The sequence below is a fragment of the Punica granatum genome, chromosome 2 (genome assembly GCF_007655135.1).
Source record: "Punica granatum isolate Tunisia-2019 chromosome 2, ASM765513v2, whole genome shotgun sequence".
NCBI lineage: Eukaryota > Viridiplantae > Streptophyta > Magnoliopsida > Myrtales > Lythraceae > Punica > Punica granatum.
The window spans coordinates 1822898-1846415 of NC_045128.1; the positions used below are offsets into that span (position 1 = coordinate 1822898).

The 23518-nt window shown below is 41.2% G+C and overlaps 2 protein-coding genes and 1 long non-coding RNA gene across 7 annotated transcripts; all 3 read right to left on the reverse strand.

Annotated features, from left to right (window-relative positions):
• Nucleotides 1–888: 888 nt before the first annotated feature.
• Nucleotides 889–3714, reverse strand: LOC116198182. The gene is made up of 2 exons (XR_004155158.1): nucleotides 2652–3714; nucleotides 889–2530 (listed from the first exon to the last, which is right to left on the reverse strand). It is a non-coding gene; the product is annotated as an uncharacterized LOC116198182 (long non-coding RNA).
• A 1704-nt stretch (nucleotides 3715–5418) lies between these two features.
• Nucleotides 5419–12652, reverse strand: LOC116195846. Of its 4 annotated transcripts, none has more exons than XM_031525229.1 (13): nucleotides 12305–12652; nucleotides 11881–12226; nucleotides 10842–11317; nucleotides 10291–10611; nucleotides 10008–10102; nucleotides 9680–9874; nucleotides 9299–9536; nucleotides 8694–8819; nucleotides 8098–8361; nucleotides 7799–7880; nucleotides 7349–7697; nucleotides 6552–7085; nucleotides 5419–6445 (listed from the first exon to the last, which is right to left on the reverse strand). In XM_031525229.1, the coding sequence occupies exons 2-13, from the start codon at nucleotides 12042–12044 to the stop codon at nucleotides 5609–5611; spliced, it is 3681 nt and encodes a 1226-aa protein (XP_031381089.1). In that variant the 5' UTR covers nucleotides 12045–12226; nucleotides 12305–12652; the 3' UTR covers nucleotides 5419–5608. The 4 variants fall into 4 exon arrangements, with proteins under 4 accessions (XP_031381089.1, XP_031381090.1, XP_031381088.1 ...); XM_031525230.1 differs by having other exon boundaries at nucleotides 9299–9401; nucleotides 10008–10114; XM_031525228.1 differs by having other exon boundaries at nucleotides 9299–9533; nucleotides 10008–10114.
• Nucleotides 12326–14598, reverse strand: LOC116195848. Of its 2 annotated transcripts, none has more exons than XM_031525231.1 (4): nucleotides 14334–14598; nucleotides 14168–14225; nucleotides 13607–13930; nucleotides 12326–12459 (listed from the first exon to the last, which is right to left on the reverse strand). In XM_031525231.1, the coding sequence occupies exons 1-4, from the start codon at nucleotides 14469–14471 to the stop codon at nucleotides 12425–12427; spliced, it is 555 nt and encodes a 184-aa protein (XP_031381091.1). In that variant the 5' UTR covers nucleotides 14472–14598; the 3' UTR covers nucleotides 12326–12424. The 2 variants fall into 2 exon arrangements, with proteins under 2 accessions (XP_031381091.1, XP_031381092.1); XM_031525232.1 differs by lacking the exon at nucleotides 12326–12459 and adding an exon at nucleotides 13304–13443.
• Nucleotides 14599–23518: the final 8920 nt, after the last annotated feature.

The window sequence follows — 23518 nt, forward strand, 5'->3', positions numbered from 1 at the left end:
ACAGGTCGCCGAAACTGATGATCAAGTGGGAACAGACCAAAAATCCCAATTGATTATCCCATACAACTCTAAGAGTTTTACATTGCTTTCCTAGGAGACAGTCGGCGGTTGGACATGACCTGTATGTCCTTGGTGTATATATCTGTGAGGGCGAAAAGTAAAAGAACAAACACAACCTGGGCGCTCACGATCCCGAAATGGCTAATGCCGTTCCCGATTTCCATCCAACTTCCCTTGTCTTTCACCTGTTTCCGATCCAAATGCCAGGATGAGATACAAACATGTTTTACATTTCGATTCCAAGGTCAAGGTATTTCGTGACCCCTTATGATTGTGAGAATTAAGAGCAGTGAAATACCATAGGTTTGTCTTGCATCTACATAAAAGGAGATGAGTTCGGTTTTAATCATTCTCTTGTGGAAGTCGATGATGTTCAACCGGTAAGATTATGACCGTCTTTTGACTGATTATGGGATGGCAGTGGATGCAGTTCTTGTACATGTTCAGATGGAAGTGGAACCCCTTGAGTGAATAGTCGACATTGAAGCAACGGATGACGCTGGGATGCATGTTTAGCTTTGGCCTGCACAAACTAATCATGTGAATGTGGTCATGGCGGAGTGAGGTGGTGTTTGATAAATTAAGCGTTTAAAAATTAAGCACCTAATTAGTTGGGGAACAAATGTATAGAAAGAATGGAGAAATGAATAAGTGCAAGTTTCAACTTAATTAAATAAGTGTTTAAAAATTAGTTATAAGTTAGTTATAAGAGAAAATGAATGTAAGAAAGATGGAGATGTGAGAGATAAAGATCTAAACTACTTATTAAGAAAAAACTACTTAATGAAATAAGTAAAAAAAATTGCCTTAATGAAATAAGTCATTCTTCACTTATTGGTGCTCTTTATTTCTCACAAAACTTTTCTTATCCTTATTCATTCATTCCTTCTACATTTCTTCCCTTGACTAATTAAGTGCTTAATTTTTAAACACTTAATTTATCAAACACCACTAAGTGCTTAGACTCATTTTTGAATTGATGGTCGATCTCCAGAACCCACAAGGACTACTATATAACTACTGCCTTACATGACGTTTGATTCATTGGAATGAAATTGGGATAATAGAATTGAGAAAAGGTGGGAATTTGAATTGCGAGAATTGATATTCTTATTCAAAAATATGTTTTTTTGCACTTTGAAATTTGGTTGGAATAGAATAACAAAAAACTATTTACATTTCCTTGCCTGTCGCCGCCGCCATCGTTGCCGTCGCCGTCATCGAGCCACCTCCCGTCGACCTTGGCTACTGCAACTCTAACCAACCTCCCTAAGCCGATCTTAGCACGGCGATGCTGGATCTGGTCTCACCGTGACCATATCTCACCTGCACGGTGAGATTTTGGCTCGGGAAGCTCACGTGAACCCGCAAGCCGCCGAGCCTTAGTGAGGGTCGTCGAGACTCGGTGACGGCAGTCGTGGGTCCAGACGACCTCGAGGCTGAGGTCGGGGAGTCTCACAAGCCTAGGGCGAGCCTCACGAGCCATCGGGGAGCCTCTGCGATCGAAGGCTCCCGAACCTAGGGTTTTTGCGACCTCACGATGGCTGCACTCACCATGCCAGTAAGATATGGCCACAATGAGGCCAGATCCAGTATCGCCAAGCCGAGACCAGCTCGGGGAGGTCAGTCGAAGGTCCAGCAGCCAAGGTCAACAGGCAGCGACGACAAAGCATGCTGGGGTTCGGTGCAATTCCACAGGGTAAAGAATTCAAAATCTGAGGTGGGAAGGGGGAGATGGCAAATCCAAGTCCAAGTGAGAATGATAGTTCGATGGAATTGCAAATCGGGGTCCAAAAAGAGGCGATGAACACGAACTTTAATTATGTGTGGAATTGGGCTAGAATAGAATGGTGATTCCGCCCAACCAAACGACAAAAGAATACACAACTCATTGTGATAAGCATCAATGAACCGTGTGACTCAAGCTAGAATATTTATTACATGGAATATTTCAGTGAACGATGCGTAGTGATACATATATGTACCTCTAATCTAAGCTTCGATATTGTACTCTCGCGTCTTCTATATGAAAAGAGTTTAGAGAATTCTTTCAAGGAGAAAAAAATTAATAAAATTAATAAATATATATATAAATGGATATATTAATTGTCGGTGAATTTTATGCTATAAATTTAAAATAAATCTCTCCAAACAAAAGCAAGGAAAAGCCTCGAAGGACCACAAATATTAGCTTTCAGCCGTTTGTTCATTCAATGCCTGTGTCTATAGTGTTGTCTACCAACAGGGGTTCCTGAGGCTCCTTTCGCATCTGCCCATTGCAGTAACAGCTCAAATTAGAACTAGAAGGTTGCATCCTCTGTCCAGCCTGCTCTCCGGTTAGGGTAAAGATCTGGAACTATGTCGGATCATTGAATTCGCTAGTTGGGATCACATAATTTGTCACTCCCGTCAACTTCGAATATCATGATTTTTCGGGTTTGAATATGCTGAGATGCTCAGCCCACAAGAACTAGTGAATGAAAGGAACTGAACCAAATTAATTTTTATTTCTTGATTTGTGAAAAAAGGTAGAAGGGTTAACCAATGTCCCTTTGTTGCGGAAAAAGAAAAAGAAAAAGAAAAAGACTTACCAATGAAAAGCTCTTGATTTGTGGGGTTAGGTGGATCTGCCCATGTTAGAGGCCCAAGACACAAGACCCAGAAGATGTATCAGTGATCAGTTCATTATTAATTGTAAATCCAAGTACTGATTTCCTAAAATTGCAACAAAATTTATTTTTGAGTAAATTAATAATTTACCCATCAAGAGATCGATGTTCCATTAAATCTAATCTCAACTAACTTTTTACATTAATTTTGACCGTGACTGACTACATATACATCAAATCCATCCTTCTATCAATCTTTCGATAAAAACTAGACGGAAAATATTAAAAAATATTTTTTTAACTTTTTAATGAAGTAGTATATGATTTAATATACTTTGATAATTAAAAATCAAATTTGAAGAAAAACATCTTGTGCAAATGAGGACAAAGAAAAAAGGCGTGGGGGGAGTGGGTTTAAGGGAAACTGACGGTGGGGCATTACCGTAGGCACCGACCTGAGGAGACGTCCCACACTTCCAGTGACGTCACTCTGGGGGACGATGCATGGCGGGGTTGGCCCCATCGCGAATCTGTGCCCTCCCTTTCAGAGAGAGAGGGAGGAGGGCAGATCGGCTATAGGGTTACGCTTGGCGGCCACCCGCCTCCCAAACGACTTTGCCAGATGCTTCAGTTGTGTCCGGCGAGGTCGCCTTGGGGGCCGGCAGCTGGAAGGGGTGCCCCCACCACCAATCTGCCCCCCTTTCTCTCTCGAGCATTCTGGAAGCCCAGCTCTTCCACCCATTGTTAGAGAGGGGGGAGAAGGAGGTGAAGATGAACTTGATCACGAGGAGGACCTTGACGGGGCGGCCATAGAACCCCTACACGATGCTGTGGTAGAGGGTGAGGAGGGGTCTAGGGGACAGCGGAGGAGGCAGAAGGGAGGAGAGTGGAGGTAATTGCAATCAGTGTCCATTTGCCGATGAGGTCGATTCAGTGGGGCAAACCTTGTACCTTTCTTCGATTAGGGTTTGGGATTTGGGAGTTAGTTGGGGACTGCAGATGACTTCAATGCCTTCACCAAAGATTTTTGCATTTAAATAAGATGAAAAAAAATAGAAAAATGAAAGAAAATGAATATTTAATGTCAGAAAAAATGGGAAGGGGAAATATGATGGAAAAACAAATGCAACGTCATATGTTTCCCCGTCCACTTTTTGATGATAGGTAGACGGAAGAAGTAATTTGATGTACATTTAATCTGTCGAGATCAAAATTAATGTAATAAATTTTTTGAAATCAGATTTGATGTAATATAAATTTTTCGATGGACAAATTATTAGTTTACTCTAATTTTTTTCATTACCAATAAAATTCAAATTTGGCAAAATATTGAATATTGTACGTAAATGAATGCAACTGATTAGAGATCACTGCCAAAATATAACCATCAATTTTGTCACAAGGCAATTCATGAGGTGTAACCGTGTAAGTATAACAAAGATTCCCGATTTTATTCGTCAACGTTGCAGCGCTGATTGTTTGTACCCACGAAGCTTATTGTTTCTCACGTGAAGCTCGGGAAGTCGATGTTCTGGTTTAATCTTGCAGCTGAAACGATCAATAAGTCGTCCTTCTGGAAACATATGTGCGACCAACGAGAGGTTCCTCACATACCGTATGAGCTTCGAATCGTGTTATATTCCTTGTACCACTTCGTGTCATGCTGTCCCTCAAGAAAATTTCCAGAGATGCCAATTACTTTATAATTTCCAGAGATGCCAATTACTTATCAACTGTACCAATTACATATGGTTGGCCTCGGCCTGATCACATCCTCGATGCGGGTCTGAAGCAGCCATTTTTCCAAGCTAACTCCATGAGATCCATTCCGTGTATCCATGCTTCTCCAAGCCATTTTTCCAACATCTTGGAGTAATGAACCTTCCATGAGTCAAGTAATCTCTTCCTCCCTTCCTGAAATACTCAGCTAAATCGAGCAGGATGACGATACTCCTAAGCATGGGTAAAAAGGAACCAAGGCTATGGACACAGCCAGATCAATCCAATTGCTGAATCTGCAAAATCAAGAAGCAGAACAAAACAAGGCAAAAACACCGAAGGACCAAACAAAGTAATCGAAGGTGATAAAGCAGTATATTGGAAAAAATTCATGGAAGTTTACGCAGACAGGGCTTCCTTTTGCTCCATTCTCTTGAGTCCATACCTTCTTCCTTAGGTTGGTTTCTCAAAGTTCACGATACAAGAAACTGAAACGGCCTTCTGGCAAAGCTTAACGGAAATTCATAGCAAATACAATTCAAGTTGCTGGAAATTGATGTTTTCTGAACTACTAGGAGATGGCATTAAAAGAATGCTGTCAGCACTTCCTCCTAGCTTAATGCGTTTCGCTAGTTTCTTATAGTGGGGCTGTGAAGTGATGGATGCAATAGTTTTGCTCCACATACGCTGTAAGATGCACGTACTTACAATTTGCTTATGGTAGAATACTCTGCTGGGGCAGAGGAGATTCTTCAGTTTTATATGTGTGCTATAAAAGAAATGAAGTTAAGACGTCTCAGTAAAATAGAAATGGTCCGATGTGTTTCCAATTCTTGTTTTCCATATCGCTCGAGTGTATGCTCGATCTAGTATTTTGAAAGTCCAAAATTGTTTGAGGTTCCACTGTAATAGGCAGACCTCAATAGATTACAAGCTTCTCTCTGTCTTTGTATTCCATATATCCAAAGTATAGTTGCTTCTGAGGAAATGTAAAGGATCGTATGGTGAAGCTTCCTCTGAGGCTCTCCAGTTATGGTTGTAAAACGAGGATACTGATATCGAGAAGTTACACGGTAAGGACAGAAAGAAACGTACAGTTCGATATTCACTTTGCTTAAAGGCATTGAAATAATACAGTGAGATTGAGATTGATACAACTAATAAATTATTTGAAGGTTTCTTGGACTCGACTCTTATATTTATATCCAGTCGTAAATCGCTCATTCATCGTCTTCGGAAGGATCATACTTCCCCACCTTGTACTCCTGGTACCGACTGTTCTTCATGAATGGGACTAGCTTTGAATTGTGCAACCCCGGCTGTCTAGCCGATCTTCTCGTTAGGATGCCCTCATACTTCTTCCACCACTTCATGTAAGTGCTATCTGGTAGGAATATCTCTGGGGAAACTGCGTACCTCTCGATTAACCCAAACACGTAAGTTTCAAACTCCACCAACCTCTCGAAATTTCCCTCATCCCCATTGTTATACGCTTCGCAGGCAATCGTCGCCTCCTCAACATGGGCCCAGAAGCAGGAATCCTCCGTCATGCTCAATTTAATGTTCTGCTTCCTGGTGTTGAGGCTGGTATCGGGCTTCTTAGCCTCCTTGAGCCACTTCTCCAACTTCTTATAGCAGTTCAATCTTCCTCTGTTCCAGTAATCTCTCCTCCCCTTCACTTTGTAATAGTCAGCTATATCGAGCGGCTCAACCATTCTCCGGAAGTTGGTCCCACCATAGAGCCACCTTTTCCTCAAGTAGACCTCCTCCATCTGGGGCTTCTTCTCTACCTCCTCGACCAATTTTTCCCAGTAATCTGTAAGGATCCTCTTGAACTCCACGACCTTGTGGTCCCACATGAGCCGCTTGATCTTGTAACTGTCGTAGTAAGCATACCCATCATTCTCGTTCGTCTTCTTGTACCACTCTAACTGGGCCATGTTTACCTTTACATCATTGAGCTTCCTTGCCGGGTCGAACATTTCCCTCTTTTGGGTTATCGCTGCCTTTTCCGGCTTCACTATCTTCTTATCCACCCAACTGTTACTGGCCTCGTCCTGCTTATGCAATAAACAATGCCATTTTTAGACGAGAAATCGGATGTTCTCATCCCTAATCTACATTTACAAATCTCGTGTAGTTCAAGTTTGTTCAATTATTTACCTCATTTTGCAACAACCCAATCGACGTGAGTTGTGCAATAATCCCGGCCTTGTAGGATTCGATTTCTCTCCGGCTCAACTCCGTCACATCTTTGCAGACAACATTACTTCGGAGGGATTGAATAGTTAGACCATAATCAATATCCTGCAGCTCTTGATTCCCGCCTGTTTCAGATTTCATCCTCTTGAGCAACTCCAAGATCGAATCAGGGGCTTCGAAGCAAGCCTTGCCGGACCCGGATAGAAAGAGAAAAGTCCCAAAAGGTCGGTAATCCATTGCAAGGAAAATACTGGGAAAGGGATCATCCCTGTGAACCGTATGCAAGAAACAAGAATTCCAGGTCGAGTAATGGTATATGGCTTGTTGAAACCGGGAATCACCGAGTAGAGGAGCACCAAAGGTTATGCAGAGGGGCCTTCTGGTCGTGGTAGGTTTGAGTGCATTGAGCAGCCAAAGCATGAACAGGGACGCGATTGAACCTCCCAAAGAGTGTCCAGTGACGATGTACGGTGTTGACTTTGCAACTTCCATGACCTGCGTCGAGGTAAGACGTGACGTGAGCACAAGTTACTTCATTACGTATTCCCATTTCCGACTCTAGAACATGCAAAACTTGCTTCTTCTTTGAGAGATTGCCATCTATTTTCCTAAAACTACTGTTCAATTCAATTTAGGCCGTTTTCAACTCGAACTGCTAAGATTAAGAACAAACATGTCTGCCTATCAGATTTGATCTAAAGGAGCTGAATGTAATGCAGAACAAGATCCAGCACAGAGAAAGGCGATCGGAAGGATACCCGATCTTTAAGGGAAGAGAGCTCGCCCCGAACAGAGTCAAAGAGGGCCTTTGCAGCTCTATTAATGGAGAACTCCGGATTGCTCTTGGAGCAGAGGAAGCTGAAGTCAGGAATATCTGATGACGGAACCAAATTGCTTCCTTCCTGGAGGTACTTCTCCATGACCGGCGACACGATGAAGGCTATGATCCTGTAGTTTCTCACCTGAGATTCTCTGTACTCAACGGACACTGAAGAGGAGCCGACATGCCTGCTTGGATTAGTCCGGAGTTCAGAGATCGCATCCCATGAGTAATGAAGGAGATTGGAAGATACCGCTAGGCCTGCCAAATCCGGGCCGCAGCTGAACCTGTAGGAATCAAGAGACAGAACACGAGACATGAGCAGCCGAAAGCAAGGACAACCAATTCAACAATGCTGTTCGGATGCCGAGCCGTGAACGGAACTCACAAAGGGGTCGAGGCGCTGTCAGAATCCATTTTTCTGTCATCGATCTCAGCTTGGTTTTGGGTTTTGGTTCCTCCCAAGAAAGCTTGAATCAAGAAAGGTCAAAGGAATGAGCCGCGTGCTCTCGTTTTTAAACAACTCAAATGGAACAATTGCAGGACACTGACTAGCGGTTGCGGGCAATAAGTAATGGAAGAGAATGATTCTAAGTGATAACTGATAGTGCACCCCGAATCCTGTATATGAAGATCATATTGATAGACGATATAAATAATTAATTTGGCGTGGAAGTGTCAATTTACCTTGGGATTGCTTACTCGCCCTTCGCTGCAGAGTAAACCACAAAAGAGCTCTGAGCACACGCCATCTTTTCGCTGCCTGCTGCGACTTGTCGTGATGCTTGTCTTCCTGTCTGTCCGCAGTTTTAGAACTGTCATTCTCCCTTTTCACTCGTGTCAAACTATGAGCAAACTGCTCCAACGGACTTTGCATCCGAATAAGGGTATGTGAAGGAGATGAATCTTTCTCAGGACAAGCCTCATAAGCAAGATGATCCATCCTCGTGGCTGCAAATACATGCATCAAGAACTAAACAGAACAGGTTTTTTGCTTATAAACTTGATGTTAAGCTTTTCAATGTCAGTCACTCTTATGCCCTTCCACGAACGTGTTCCTCGAAAATTACATATACTTATAGAAGCTTGTTTTTGCCAATAGAGAATACCAATTGAAATGCAAGTTTGCAGTCACCAGCAAGAATCATCAAGGCAGTTCTAGTTTAGGCAATTCAATATATGGTACATTAAGTAGTTTGTGTGCCAATTGCATGTTGGTGGGAAGCTAGCTCAACTTCTTTTGTTCTTTCTTTAGTTTTCAACCAATGATGGAACTGACATACCTTCGTACTGCTCCTTAAAACTCCTTGGTGCAACGACCTTCCATAAGAAGACCAACTGCGAAACAGACTTCAGCTTGCGCCATCTCTTTTTCGCCTGTCTCGTTTTGCCGCTGTATCCCTGCTGTCCTGCAGTATCATGGTAGTCGTTCTCATACTTGCATTGTCTAAGGGCTCCATCATCGAGCGTTGTTAAACTACTAGCTTTCGCCTGCTGAATAATGTTGCTTAACGAACATAAATCTTGGAGAAGATTTTTTGACACAAGGGAGATCAACACATACACATGAAACTTACGACGACCATGGTTCAAAATGAGAAACAAGTACACAAGAAGAGAGAGTTTCCAGAAGCCAATATCACCGTTCGTAATTTTAGACCATGTTAACCGAAAAACTTCCCCAAAAGCTCAAGCAGGTGGTGAAGTGCAGCAACTATCTTTTTTATCACGTCAGATTACTACACCTTATGAGTTTTAAGCTGTATCTTTTCTACTGTCCGGAAAACATAGGATTAAGAAACCAAAGTCTGAGGGCGAATACCGTGCACATTTAAAGCTCATAAAAAGTATAACACGAAGGAGGTACATGCACTGGATGTAGACTCACCAGAACCAAGTGCCGCCATGGGGGCTAATTTAGTAAGTTCAATGTAGCTGCCTGAGTTTGTAGGAATTGGCTCAAGAACATCGGCTTTATTGGGCTCCATATCCTTCAATAATGATGGGAAAAGCGTCAATGAGTGGCTGACATAGTTGCTGTCAGGCTTTCCAGGAATGGAGCCTCCAGCATCTGTGACGGTTGATCTGAATGATCCAGACCTTTCTAGTAGCACTTCCTTGCCCTTCTAATTTGTAATAAATAACATCTTTGCTTTAGTAAATTATCTTATTTAGCTAGCAGGAAAAACAGAAAACATAAACACATCCAAGGCTATGGCAGAGGCTAGAAAACTCATGTTCTAATAATGAGGATTAACAACATACAGACCTGATTCGTAGCTTCTATTGGGCTCACTTTAGGGGCCATATTGAGAACCTCCTCTGCCCCGTCCTTTAGCTTGATACCATCTCCAGTGGCTAATGTTGGGAAGAGAGTTAAAGATTGACCCATTCCTGATGTATCCAGCTTTGATGGGACAGTGTTCCGGTCACATGAATTGATAGGCTTCAGTTTTCCATCTTTCTGGAATGTGGTGAAAGGTAATAAAATCAAAGAAATTATTTGGCAAGAAGTCAACAGAATTAGGAACACATAAATGGCCCCAGAATGTCCGTATCACATGCATAGAGTTACTCTGGCAAATCAGGGCACCTACCTCATTGTCTTCATGTTCATGATTGCACGTAAAACACATCTGTGTGGGGCTGGTTACAGGAGCAGGCTTGTGTTCTTTGACATTCCAATTCTGACCTGCAGTGCTGACTATAATCATGTCCAACGAAAATTTCAAACTGACTTGCACCGAAGTAGTTCATATTTCAACATTGTCATCACAAAAGGAAAGAAATAAAGATTTTATTATATTAGAAATGTCTTAATGTTCTCAAGAGCTCTAGCAATCCACTCAAAGAAGATAACCTTAAGAAAATTACACTCACCTAATCGCTTCTCAACTCTGCTCTTCACAACCATTCTTCGAGCCCTCTTCCTCATAATTATTCTCCTTAGAATTGCCCACTGTAAGACGGCTTTCAGCTTAAACCATCTTGTCGCTGCCTGCTTGGATTTGAAGCAGTACTCCTGCTGGTGATGCCAGTCTACAGTCCCAGATTCGTCAAAAGACCAGAGTAGCCAGTTATCGTCTATCTCATTATAATTTCCCGTTGTAGGAAAACTCGATAATTCTTGCAAGTTGCCCGGAGAATGCCAATCGTCAGGAAGAGGCATATCATGAGCAGCTGGGTCGGTCCACCTTGTAGCTGTTATCACAAGTTCAGGTCTTGCATGAGAAAACTTTTTGCTTCAAGGAGAGAGAGAAAGGGAGATAGACATGAGAGGGGAAGAGAGGTATAATTTCTTCCGACAAACATATCAAAGCACTACAGGTGTAGTGCTTTGTGAAGAATCAATCAAACAAACAAATCCAACAACCAAGAATTTACTATAGAGTATTATAAGATACAGTAAGCGGCTTATTTATGCAACATACCCTCAATACGCTTCACAACAAAAGCATTGGATATGCCCTCACGAATGCGGAATCCTTCACAACAATCTCCACTAGTTTTGACTCCAAGTCTAAATGTCCCGTTTCTTGCCATGCTAGATTCTTCATTAAAGGTGATATCCCCAAGAGTTCCCATCCCTGCATTAAGGACCACACCGAGATTTCCAGCCACGAGTGAAATCGAGGTTATTTCATTACCCTGGAAGTACTCTTGTGCCCAATCTGTTTCACCTTCTTCATTAAAGTCACCTTCCAGCACAGAAACAATCAATTCTAGCCTTGACAATGCACCATCTTGCACAAGAAAACCAGTTTGAGGGTCTACCAGAAAGACATGGATAGGAGATCCTCCTTCACCTTCAACCTTTTGACCAGTTACCAGGGGAGAGGAAACCATTGTTACGAAATGCAACTGTAGATAATTCGGTTCTACTAACTGATTCCTTGTGAATGAAGACCTGTCATAGTTTTTTTTTTAAGCAATAAAAAGAGCTTAATGCATTAACCAAGAAGTTACTGAGTAAGATACTTGCTGGTATAAATATCAATTAATATACACTACCAGCTATTGCAACTGCTGAAGGAAAGTGTTCATTCTTTCAAGGAAACAAACATCAATTATGGAGCGTGTATGAATAAACCAGATTAGGTAGCTGAAAATATTTTACTACTATATGGAGCACACAAACAAGAGTACATTTGAATAATTTGTTTCTAATAAAAGACAAGATTGTCGATAGGGACAGTGCTGAAGTTATGATGAAAATGAATATCCTCTCTCTTCATTCTACAAATAGTTTTCAGAAATTAAGTCGTTACACCATGTAAGTTGTATGCAGAAGACAAAAAAAAATTTAAATAGTAAATGATATACGGTTCCTCTTATAATACATAATCAGTGTCAGTAGGGTGAAATTTCCCAATTATAATGGTCTTTAAAACTCAGTGTGTCCAGCATCGACTGCCCAAATACTAGATTATCCATATGCACATACAAAAGAATTTCAGCTGATAATCGTACCTGCTGTTTTGTTGTTCGTTAAGGCATAGGATCTTCGGGTGATTTGGTAATCCATCAGCAGAGTTCTCACTGATCAACTTAAGCTTACCAAGTTCTTTCAGATCAATTGGCGTCCTGTCAAGTGTTTTCATTTTATTTGATTTTGCCATCAACTTCGCATTCATCCTTAAATGTAGACAATTTTCCAGCCCTGCTGGTGTCGATCCCCTTCATTGCTTAATCTGGGCAGCTTCGGATGCACTTAGACTCCTTTTGCAGGATGAACTACTGCAAGGTTGGCTTAGAATTCGGATAGCATATTTTTTCAGTATGGGAAGATGATAACCGCAATAATCCCACCATTTACCTGGTATAATATAAAAGTTAAAACCTAAGATAGAGAAAGCGTTAATGTTAGCAGGAGAAAAGGGGTACAGTAACTTACAAGGGTGAGATGTTTTCAGCCTTTTCATTGCTGTATATGTGAACACTTCCGATGCTTTCATATGATACTGATCCATTTGATCAAGAAAAGCATCTTCTTCTTCATCAGCTACCAAATTCTTCAACACGAAGTCCATACCATCATTGATTCTGGAGCTGTATTTAAAAGTTTCACTACACATGAATGCGGGATTCAAAAAAGCTGCAGCAGCGTGCATTGGGTGGATAAGTCGACCTTTTCTTGAATTAAAAGTGTCCCATAACCTCTGGAACCTAGTTGGGTTATTGTTGTAAAGTTGTTCCATTGCTTCTTCTGCCATTGCCATTGCACCATACAAGTATCCAAAGGTGGAACCATTGCTATCAATTAAACAGAACACATGGAAAATTGACTCTAGAGCCATTAGCACCTCTTGCACCTGATCCCAGAAGTTCTCGTTCTGAATGATTTCAGCTATCTGTCTCCTTGTTTCTTCCGCATCACAATCAGATGCATACCATTCGGAAGATTTCACAAGTAGAAGTAACTGATCTTTAACTTCAACGAATGATTGGAGCATTTCATAGTTTGAGGAAAACTCAGTTAAAAGAGGTCGTTTCAATTCCTTCTTGTTGGTGTACTTTCTTACCAGTGACAAAATGGCATAATGCTTGTACACGAAATCTACAACAGAATTAGCTCTATCAAATGTTGCTTGAACCCATTCAATTCCAGTATAGATATCCTCAAAGAGCAACTGGATTTCAGAAGCAGCACAGTGAGTCACAAATATATGGTTAAAGTCCTTATGGAGTAAAGGCCCAGGCAACTCCAGCTGTTGAGCATCACTTTGAATGAATTGCAGGACTCTTTGAGGCCCCATGTTTTGAATGACAAAAGAAACGATTTCCTTAAAATAGGTACTGGATAAATCATTCTTCGAAACTTCAAATGTACCCAATAACACCAACCCTGCTGGACACTGGGACATGATGTTGATATGGAATTTCCCCTCGAAATCATCGCACCAAATGTCACTTATTAGCGTACAGCCAGTCCGTTCCCATGAACTTTTCACATTTTTCACAGATGCAGCAACTTCCATCCCCAAATTAGGAATAAGCTTGGTCTTTAGCTTCGAACAGCTTGGTAGATTATAGCTATATCCAAATTCGACCAGAGCATTCACGAATTCGATAAAAGAAGACGACTGGATAATATTGCAATCAATATCATTCAACAAAACAAACTTCGACAGCAAATTATCCAACATGTGGCCATCTTTCTTCTCATGCACATTGGAGAAATTGTCATCAAAGTTACCTGAGCATGCTTCAACTTTGGGTCTCTTATTTGTGCCATTAGTTGCATCTAGAGCAGAGATCTGAGCATCATCTGAAGAGGCTTCAGCCTTTTGTTTCCTTTTGACCCCATTAATTGCTTCACGGGCAGCAACCTGAACATCTTCAGGGACCTTAAGGCATATATCAATGTCACGGCCTTTAATACCAGATAAATGGGACTTAACTCTTGGAATACCCCCTGCGAAATCTCGTCCACAATATTTGCATTTGAATCGACCTTCCGCAGCAGGTTCTACATAATGCCAAAATGGATCTTTCTTCCGTACCATGATGAGTTCCTGACCTTAAATACAAGAAATGAACAGGTGAACATCACTAAAAAGGATTCTTTGAACTATTTAACGCAGAAAACATCCGGCAGTGCATCGAAACATGTTTTCTAGGATCCTTAACATGTAACTACCGAAAAGATGAATAGTCCCGAAAATTAACTTTGTAAGAGATGTAAACTAAAGATCGCTGCTTTCGTGCTTTACTAAGAGGGCTTTACAGATAGAAGTGAGCAAAGGGCTAGCTTCACCTTTATTGCGGAGCTCGCTGCCCGACAAAACCCGGAATTGCTGATTCAAGAAGACCCACTGAGCTAATCAGTTTATGCTTTGTAATCAGCTAAAACTTCATACTCTGGGATCAATTTTGCCAGTTCTATGTACACAGAGAGAGAGAGAGGGGGTATGGCTTGGTACCTGAAGATAGACTCGGGCAGAGGCGATGAAGAGACCGGCGGTGGTTTCCGGTGAACGTGCCGGTGTCAGTGTGAAGAGAGGATGTGTCTGGTGAAATGGGACTTTGGGCAAAGCTGGGGAAGACTTGGAAGTCAACATATAGAAGCAGACAGTGAGCACTGGATCCGAAAGAAGCAGAGCAGAGGAGGGAGCGGTCAAAAGAACGCGGACGCGGGAGCGATACGGAACGGCGGGCGTTGTTTTTTAAGGGTCACGGGACGGTCCCACACCCGAAACCATAAGGGCAAATTTTTCAAAAATTGGGACGCGCTCTTTTCAATGTTTTTCCTCATCCCAAGTTGTCTAGTTGACAAGGTAAAGGAAGATGAAAATGCCAAGAGTAGTCTTGGAGGGGAAGGGGAAGGACTTATTCCTGGTCAATCCAGGTTGCCTTAGCATCTATATGCATGTATTATATATAAATATACACATATAGAGACATAAACATATATATAGATATATAATATGACCTGTAGTACATTACTTATTTCTTTAAGGAAGGTTTCGGTTCGATTGTTGTTAATGAAAAAATTTCATGTCAAAGGAGTTTTACTCCTTATTAGATCGACCCGTTCGAATTGAATTAATTGAGCTCCATTGAACTATTAGATACGATGGTGCACACAAAAAAAAATATATGTTTCTATATTTGTATTGCGGTGATTTTTTCTGAAGGTTGGAGGTCATCCATGGCGGTTCTTGTATGGTAATTTACACAGGAAAATTCTGACGAACTCCCAATTTTAATTGTTTGCACGTATAACTTTTAGGGTCTCCCAGCATTGCTTCAACGCATTGGCTACGAGAAAATATTTGGTGAATAATACGCAACCACTTGATTGTGTAAAACTTCACTTTTGAATGACAAGTGTATGATACGAAAGAGAAAGAATATATAGTATGACACGTGTCATTTCGGGGGTGAAATTTTATACATTCAAGTGATTATTATATATTACTCACTCTATTTTTTTATTGGATATTTTGTCCATTCCATACGCTGCCTTTTTTAATGATGGGCTCGGCGAGAATCGTCGAAGTTTTCGATGCCTTCTCATAGATGCCTAAACTTTAAGAAGTTTTTCGATTTTGGCCTCACTAAAATTGAAAAGAGATCAAATTATGCATGTCATCTTGTCGACTTTGTCTCAATATGACCCCGCATAATAAATGGATTTGAAGTTAGTTATCACTATTATAGAGAGAATAGTCGACATTGAAGCAGAGATGAGGAGAGGGAGAAAGAGATGATGGAAGTGGAACCCCTTGAGTGAATAGTCGACATTGAAGCAACGGATGACGCTGGGATGCATGTTTAGCTTTGGCCTTCACAAACTAATCATCTGAATATGGTCATGGCAGAGTGAAGTGGTATTTGATAAATTAAATATTTAAAAATTAAGCACTTAATTAGTTAGAAACAAATGTATAAAAAGAAGGAGGAATAAATAAGTGCATGTTTCAGCTTAATTAAATAAGTGCTTAAAAATTAGTTACATGTTAGTTATAAGAGAAAGGGGTTTGGCCTAATGGTTAAGGTGCACCTAAGTTTGCACCCGATACTGGGTTCGAATCCTCTTGGAGCCACCGGAGCGCCTTTGAATTGATTATCCTCTCCGTGCGCCGCCAGAGGTTCACAGAGCATCCGTCACGGATTCCGTCGCGTCTACTGACGTGGCAAGTAACGGCAACCGATGTGGCATGACTATTTTTAAGCTCCAATCAAACAACGACACCTGGACCAAGGGTCCCATGTCTTCTGGTTGACATGCAGGAGAACCAAGCAAGACAAACTGGATGGACGTCAGTTGCGGAGTCGAATGGTTGAGGGGCAGGGAACCCACAGCCGGGTCGTTCCCTTCTCCTCTCCCTCTGTTTTTGAATCGGAAAACAGAGGTAGAGGGGAGGGGGCCGACCCAGCTGGGGGCTCCCTGTTGGGAATTGATGTATGCCCTAGAGGCAATCTATAATCAGTTTTGTAATATGATATTTATTTCATTATAAAACGAGGCATTTCTGTTATTGTGTAGATTGCGCTAAATATGATTTTACACAATAATGTCCTTGGAATAGTAGGTTCAATAGGCATCAAGTGTGACTTGATTGTGAGATCCTATAATTACTGAACATTATTCTTAAATGTCCCTAGTCAAAGTATTATCGTTAATTAGGACAACGATAATACGGTTAGACTAGTGTGGGTGTTGATTGATGACTAAATCTCATAGGTCATGGATATGGAGATATCAAATCACACCACATGTATACATTAAGAGTAATGTATATTGGACTGACCCGCTATGAGATTGCTACATGGGTTGTTACGTGACTGTCATTAGCGTATCTCAAAGTGACTATAGTGTAATGATCCTTTGACTTGAGGTCACCATGAATTCCTACATGTAATGTCATATACTTTGATACTGTCAAACGCTACCGTAACAGGATGGTTATAAAGACAGTTATTGGGTATACCACAGAGCATGGAGAGGAATGTGAGTGATCAAGATAGAATTTGTCCCTCCTACATAACGGGAGTGATATCTCACGACCACTTGGTGGTTAAGTCTAAAAGTGTATGCATACCCAAATGAGTCGATATAGCGATATCGAATTCATTTGTTCTGATAGACTTACCCGGTAAACCAAGAAAGAGAGATATTGAGCCATACAAGGATGTCATCGACCATGCCTTGGGCTCAATAGAGATATAGAGGACAAAGGGATTATATTACACGGTAATATAGGTCACAAGGTTCGTTGAGAAATTAACTTTCCAATTACTTGAGTAATAGTGATGCATTACTAGATGCCGCTCACTGTTTGTAATATAAAAAATAGAGATTTCGATATTACTATCAACGTAATTGGGAACCTACAGGGTCACACACTACGACTAAATTGACGAGATATTTTGAAACAAATAAAATCGTCTAATAGAGATTAGATGATTTAGGTGCGACCAATTAATCGGATATTTAATGAGATTAAATTTACCGATTAATTAGACCCGATTTATTTGATTTAATGGTGTGCTAAGTGCTATTTTTTATTGAACCACTTGGAGTCTATTATATGGTAACACATGGGCCAATTGTATAATGACACTTAGCCATGCACTTGGCTCTTGAGATTCTTAATTTCTCTTATCCCACATCGGTAGGACAAGCAAGTTGCCCCCATCCCCAAGCCTATATATATGTGTATATATATGGCAGTAAGTATGGGTAATAGTGTATGCATATATATGTGATATATATGTATGCATAAATATATATATATATATATATATAAAACGCACTCATATAAGTGCTTATTTATATATATATAAAACGCACTCATAAGTGCTCATATATATATATATAGTACGTGCATATGTGTATGCATAAAAAGTATATATATATAATTTGGGTTGAATTGTTCAACTCAAATTAGGTCCATTAGTCTAAAAATTTCGGGTGTCGCATCGGTATTTTCTTTCGAGTGTTGGTCGCTAGCACCACCGATCTCGAAAACTCGTCGACAAAGTCAGTGTGGATACCGGTAGAGGCGTCACGCGTGGGACGCTCGGTCAACAATTTTGAATATTCCAGGTACGCTTTTATTTACTCTTATTCTTCTAGTAGGTCTTGGAATTAGTTTCACGGGTAGGAAATTTTGAATTTCTGTTCCTTTTTCGCTTCCGCTGCGCCCCGTGGAACTAGCAATTGGTATCAAAGCCTAGCTAGTTAGAATCTGAGTAGATAATAGCATAAAATATGATTTTATGCTTGGTACTGGTATGATTATGTTTGATATTTGCGGTGCATGACTGTTAGACATGGACTATGTCCTAGTTGTGTTAGTATAATAGTTATACGTGTGGACTATTATGTAATAGTTACATAATAGTGTATAGTGAGATCGATTAAATGTTAATCAAATCCCTCAAAATATTAAGTCCATATCCTTCCACCGTGTAACGCTCGTCAAGACCAAGATCGATGAGTGTGTAGACCTTGCCTTCGCAGGATGCCCTTATCTATCCTAGTAAGACGTTGTGTTTACCAGTGGGTCGGACTTAACTGAGCAAGCCTAATAGGATTAGGAGTTCAGAGGCATGTAGTTGGGTATCGATCTATAAGATAGATTTGAATAAGGAGTTATTCACTCAACTAATCAAGAGTTGCATGTGATGCAATTGGGAAAGTGAGTTCCCTACCTAAATAGCCAGTTCTGGGTGAATCAGCCCTCGTTGACTCAGAGCTTGGTGAGATATGGATCTTGAGCTACTATGAGAATGATATTTTCTGAATCAATGTTGAGGGTCATTGATATGATATAAATAGTGGGAGCAATATTTATAAAGTCCTCATTAAATATTGTTGTGTCATAATACTTATTTTGTATATTTCTATGGTAGTTACCATGGCAGGGAGCACTTCTAGTACTTTCTGTTTGCGATCCGTCCTTGATAAGGACAAACTGTCAGGGAATAATTTCCTTGGTTGGTATCGAAACTTGAGAATTGTTCTCACCCAAGAAAAGAAGCTATATGTCTTAGAGCAACCTCTTCTTGCGCCACCGCCTGACGATGCCCCCCAAGCTGAGAAAGATGCTTATAGTAAGCATCATGATGATGCCGTAAACGTCGGATGTCTCATGTTAGTCACCATGGACTCGGAGCTTCAGAAGCAACACGAGAACATGAAGGCGTACGATATGATCGTGCATCTCAGGCAGCTCTATCAAGAGCAGGCCCGACATGAGAGATTCGAGATCTCTAAAGCACTTTTTCAAGCAAAGTTGACTGAGGGTAGCCCGGTAGGTCCTCATGTACTCAAGATGATTGGGTACGTCGAGACTCTGGGAAGACTGGGATTTCCTCTTGGTCAAGAGTTGGCCACAGATTTAGTCCTACAGTCGCTGCCCAGCAGTTATAGTCAGTTCATTATGAGCTATAATATGAATGACTACAATAAACCATTGCCTGAACTGCTTAGCATGTTGAGAACAGCTGAGCATGATATCAGCAAGGGGACATCCGTTCTAATGGTCCAAGGGACCAAAAGAAAGGGCAAGAGCAAGAATAAAGGCAAGAAGGCTAAAGGTGCATCCAATTTTGACTTGGGTGCGTTGAAGCCTAAAGCCAAGGTGGCGAAGAATGATTACTGCTTTCATTGTGGAAACACTGGACATTGGAAGCGGAATTGTAAGATATACCTGGAAGAGTTGAAGAAGAAGAAGGGAAGTGAGACTTCCACTTCAGGTATCCATGTTATAGAGATTAATGTATCTACTACTTCTACATCTTGGGTATTAGATACCGGATGTGGTGCTCATATTTGTGGAAATATGCAGGACCTAAAGGACAGTAGATCGTTGACAAAGGGCGAGGTGGACCTACGAGTTGGAAATGGAGCAAGAGTTGCTACATTAACTGTAGGGACTTATCACCTAGTTTTACCTACTGGGCTTGTATTAGATCTTAACGACTGTTATTATGTACCTGTTATTAGTAGAAACATAATATCTGTTTCTTGTTTGGACAAGAAGGGATTTTGTTTCACTATAAAGAACAAGTGTTGTTCTATGTACATGAATGATGTATATTATGGCAGTGCACATTTAAGTAATGGTCTGTATGTTCTTGATCTAGATACGCCTATTTATAATGTGGAAACCAAACGGCTCAAATCTAATGATTCGAACCCGACTTACCTCTGGCATTGTCGTTTAGGCCATATTAGCGAGAATCGCATCTCTAGACTCCATAAAGATGGATTACTGGACTCGTTTGATTTAGAATCGATCGAGACATGCGAACCTTGCTTAATAGGGAAAATGACTAAGGCCCCTTTTACTGGAAAAGGTGAGCGAGCTAGTGATCATCTGGCTCTCATACATACTGATGTATGTGGACCAGTGAACAAGCTTGCTAGAGGTGGGTATCTCTACTTCATTACATTTACTGATGATTTCAGTAGATTTGGATATGTGTATTTGATGAAACACAAATCTGAATCCTTTGAAAAGTTCAAAGAATTTAAGAATGAAGTGGAGAATCAGTTGGGTAAGAGCATTAAAGTTCTTCGATCAGATCGAGGAGGTGAATATTTGAGCTATGAGTTCGCTGACTATCTTAAACAGTGTGGGATTTTATCTCAACTGACTCCACCTGGAACACCACAATGGAATGGTGTAGCTGAGAGGAGGAATCGAACTTTATTAGATATGGTTCGATCTTTGATGAGTCATGCAAACTTATCTGACTCCTTCTGGGGATATGCTCTACAGACAGCTGCTCTCATATTAAACAATGCTCCGTCGAAATCAGTTGAAAGGACACCATATGAGATGTGGTATGGGAAACGTCCCAAGATGTCTTTTCTAAAGATATGGGGTTGCGAAGCTTATGTAAAGAGATTGTCTTCGGATAAGCTTGGCCCTAAATCGGACAAATGTTACTTCGTGGGGTATCCTAAGGAAACTCGAGGATACTATTTCTATAATCCCATCGAGGGCAAAGTGTTTGTCGCTCGAACTGCGGTATTCCTTGAGAAAGAGTTTCTCTCCAAAGGAACTAGTGGGAGGAAATTAGAACTTGGGGAAGTTCTACCACAAAATGACATTGACCAATCGACGGGCGATGTTTCAGAACAAGTACCACAAGTTGTTGTGGCACAATCTTCTACACAGGTGACACAGGAGCCTCGTAGGTCTAGTAGGATACGTCATGAGCCCGAGAGATATGGATTTCTCGTGACTCAAGACAATGACGTATTGCTCATAGATAATGATGAGCCTACAACCTATGCGGAAGCCGTAATAGGCCCTGACTCTGAGAAATGGCTGGAGGCCATGAGATCTGAGATGGAGTCCATGTACACTAACCAAGTATGGACTTTGGTTGATCCACCTGAATGGGCAAAACCCATTGGGTGTAAGTGGGTCTTCAAGAAGAAGACTGATATGGACGGTAATGTGATTACCTTTAAGGGCCGACTTGTGGCAAAAGGTTTCAGACAAGTTCATGGTGTTGACTATGACGAAACCTTTTCCCCGGTAGCTATGCTTAAATCCATCAGGATCTTGCTTGCAATTGCAGCTTATTATGATTATGAGATCTGGCAAATGGATGTCAAAACTGCTTTCCTGAACGGGAAGCTCCTCGAGGATGTGTTTATGACACAACCTGAGGGTTTTGTCGATCCACATTGTGCCGGAAAGGTTTGTAAGCTACAACGGTCTATTTATGGACTGAAGCAAGCTTCTAGGAGCTGGAATCTTCGTTTTGATGATGCAATCAAAGAGTTTGGTTTCATCAAGAATGAAGATGAACCCTGTGTTTACAAGAAGGTTAGTGGGAGCATAGTAATCTTCCTGGTGTTATATGTAGATGACATACTTCTGATCGGGAATGACATTCCTTCCTTACAGTCTGTGAAGACTTGGTTGGGAAGGTGTTTCTCTATGAAGGACTTAGGCGAAGCTACCTACGTGCTAGGTATCAGGATCTATAGAGATAGATCCAGGAGACTGCTTGGCTTAAGTCAGAGTGCATACATAGATAAAGTGCTTCGGCGATTTAGCATGCAGGATTCTAAGAAAGGGTCGCTGCCTATGTTACATGGCATAAGCCTTTCGAAGGCTCAGAGTCCTTCTACTCGAGAGGAGAGGGACCGCATGAATAGGATTCCATATGCGTCAGCTATTGGATCCATCATGTATGCCATGTTATGCACTCGATCCGATGTCTCGTATGCTTTGAGTATGACGAGTCGATACCAATCAGATCCAGGTGAAAGACACTGGATTGCAGTAAAGAACATCCTTAAGTACTTACGAAGGACTAAGGAAATGTTCTTGGTATATGGAGGCGAAGAAGAGCTCTTTGTAAGAGGTTACACCGATGCTAGCTTCCAGACCGATAAGGACGACAGTAGATCGCAGTCAGGGTATGTGTTCTGCCTAAATGGAGGTGCTGTGAGTTGGAAAAGTTCCAAACAGGAGACAGTAGCCGATTCTACCACAGAGGCCGAGTATATTGCTGCCTCTAACGCTGCAAAAGAGGCCGTTTGGATCAAGAAGTTCGTGACAGAACTTGTTGTGGTTCCTAGCATCGCAGACCCAGTGGATCTCTATTGTGACAACAATGGAGCCATTGCGCAAGCTAAGGAACCCAGGTCTCACCAGCGATCCAAACATATACTCAGGCGCTTCCATCTCATTCGCGAGATCATCGACAGAGGAGATGTGAAGATATGCAGAATACCAACAGATGAGAATCTCGCAGATCCACTTACGAAGCCTCTTGTGCAGCGCAAGCACGAGGCTCACACTAGATCTATTGGCATTAGACAGATGCCAGATTGGCTCTAGTGCAAGTGGGAGATTGTTGGGAATTGATGTATGCACTAGAGGCAATCTATAATCAGTTTTGTAATATGATATTTATTTCATTATAAAACGAGGCATTTCTGTTATTGTGTAGATTGCGCTAAATATGATTTTACACAATAATGTCCTTGGAATAGTAGGTTCAATAGGCATCAAGTGTGACTTGATTGTGAGATCCTATAATTACTGAACATTATTCTTAAATGTCCCTAGTCAAAGTATTATCGTTAATTAGGACAACGATAATACGGTTAGACTAGTGTGGGTGTTGATTGATGACTAAATCTCATAGGTCATGGATATGGAGATATCAAATCACACCACATGTATACATTAAGAGTAATGTATATTGGACTGACCCGCTATGAGATTGCTACATGGGTTGTTACGTGACTGTCATTAGCGTATCTCAAAGTGACTATAGTGTAATGATCCTTTGACTTGAGGTCACCATGAATTCCTACATGTAATGTCATATACTTTGATACTGTCAAACGCTACCGTAACAGGATGGTTATAAAGACAGTTATTGGGTATACCACAGAGCATGGAGAGGAATGTGAGTGATCAAGATAGAATTTGTCCCTCCTACATAACGGGAGTGATATCTCACGGCCACTTGGTGGTTAAGTCTAAAAGTGTATGCATACCCAAATGAGTCGATATAGCGATATCGAATTCATTTGTTCTGATAGACTTACCCGGTAAACCAAGAAAGAGAGATATTGAGCCATACAAGGATGTCATCGACCATGCCTTGGGCTCAA

Excerpts from the sequence above, each read along its gene's own strand:
- LOC116195846 (XM_031525227.1), bottom strand. The coding sequence starts at position 12,044 with ATGAATGCGAAGTTGATGGCAAAATCAAATAAAATGAAAACACTTGAC. Across the intron at positions 10,115-10,290 it reads CAGAGTTGAGAAGCGATTAG|TCAGCACTGCAGGTCAGAAT; the intron begins GTGAGTGTAATT and ends ACATGATTATAG. Across the intron at positions 8,820-9,298 it reads CATGGCGGCACTTGGTTCTG|GACAGCAGGGATACAGCGGC; the intron begins GTGAGTCTACAT and ends ATGATACTGCAG.
- LOC116195848 (XM_031525231.1), bottom strand. The coding sequence starts at position 14,471 with ATGTTGACTTCCAAGTCTTCCCCAGCTTTGCCCAAAGTCCCATTTCAC. Across the intron at positions 13,931-14,167 it reads CAGCGAGCTCCGCAATAAAG|GTCAGGAACTCATCATGGTA; the intron begins GTGAAGCTAGCC and ends CTTGTATTTAAG. Across the intron at positions 12,460-13,606 it reads CAAAGTTGAAGCATGCTCAG|CTCCAGAATCAATGATGGTA; the intron begins GTAACTTTGATG and ends TTTTAAATACAG.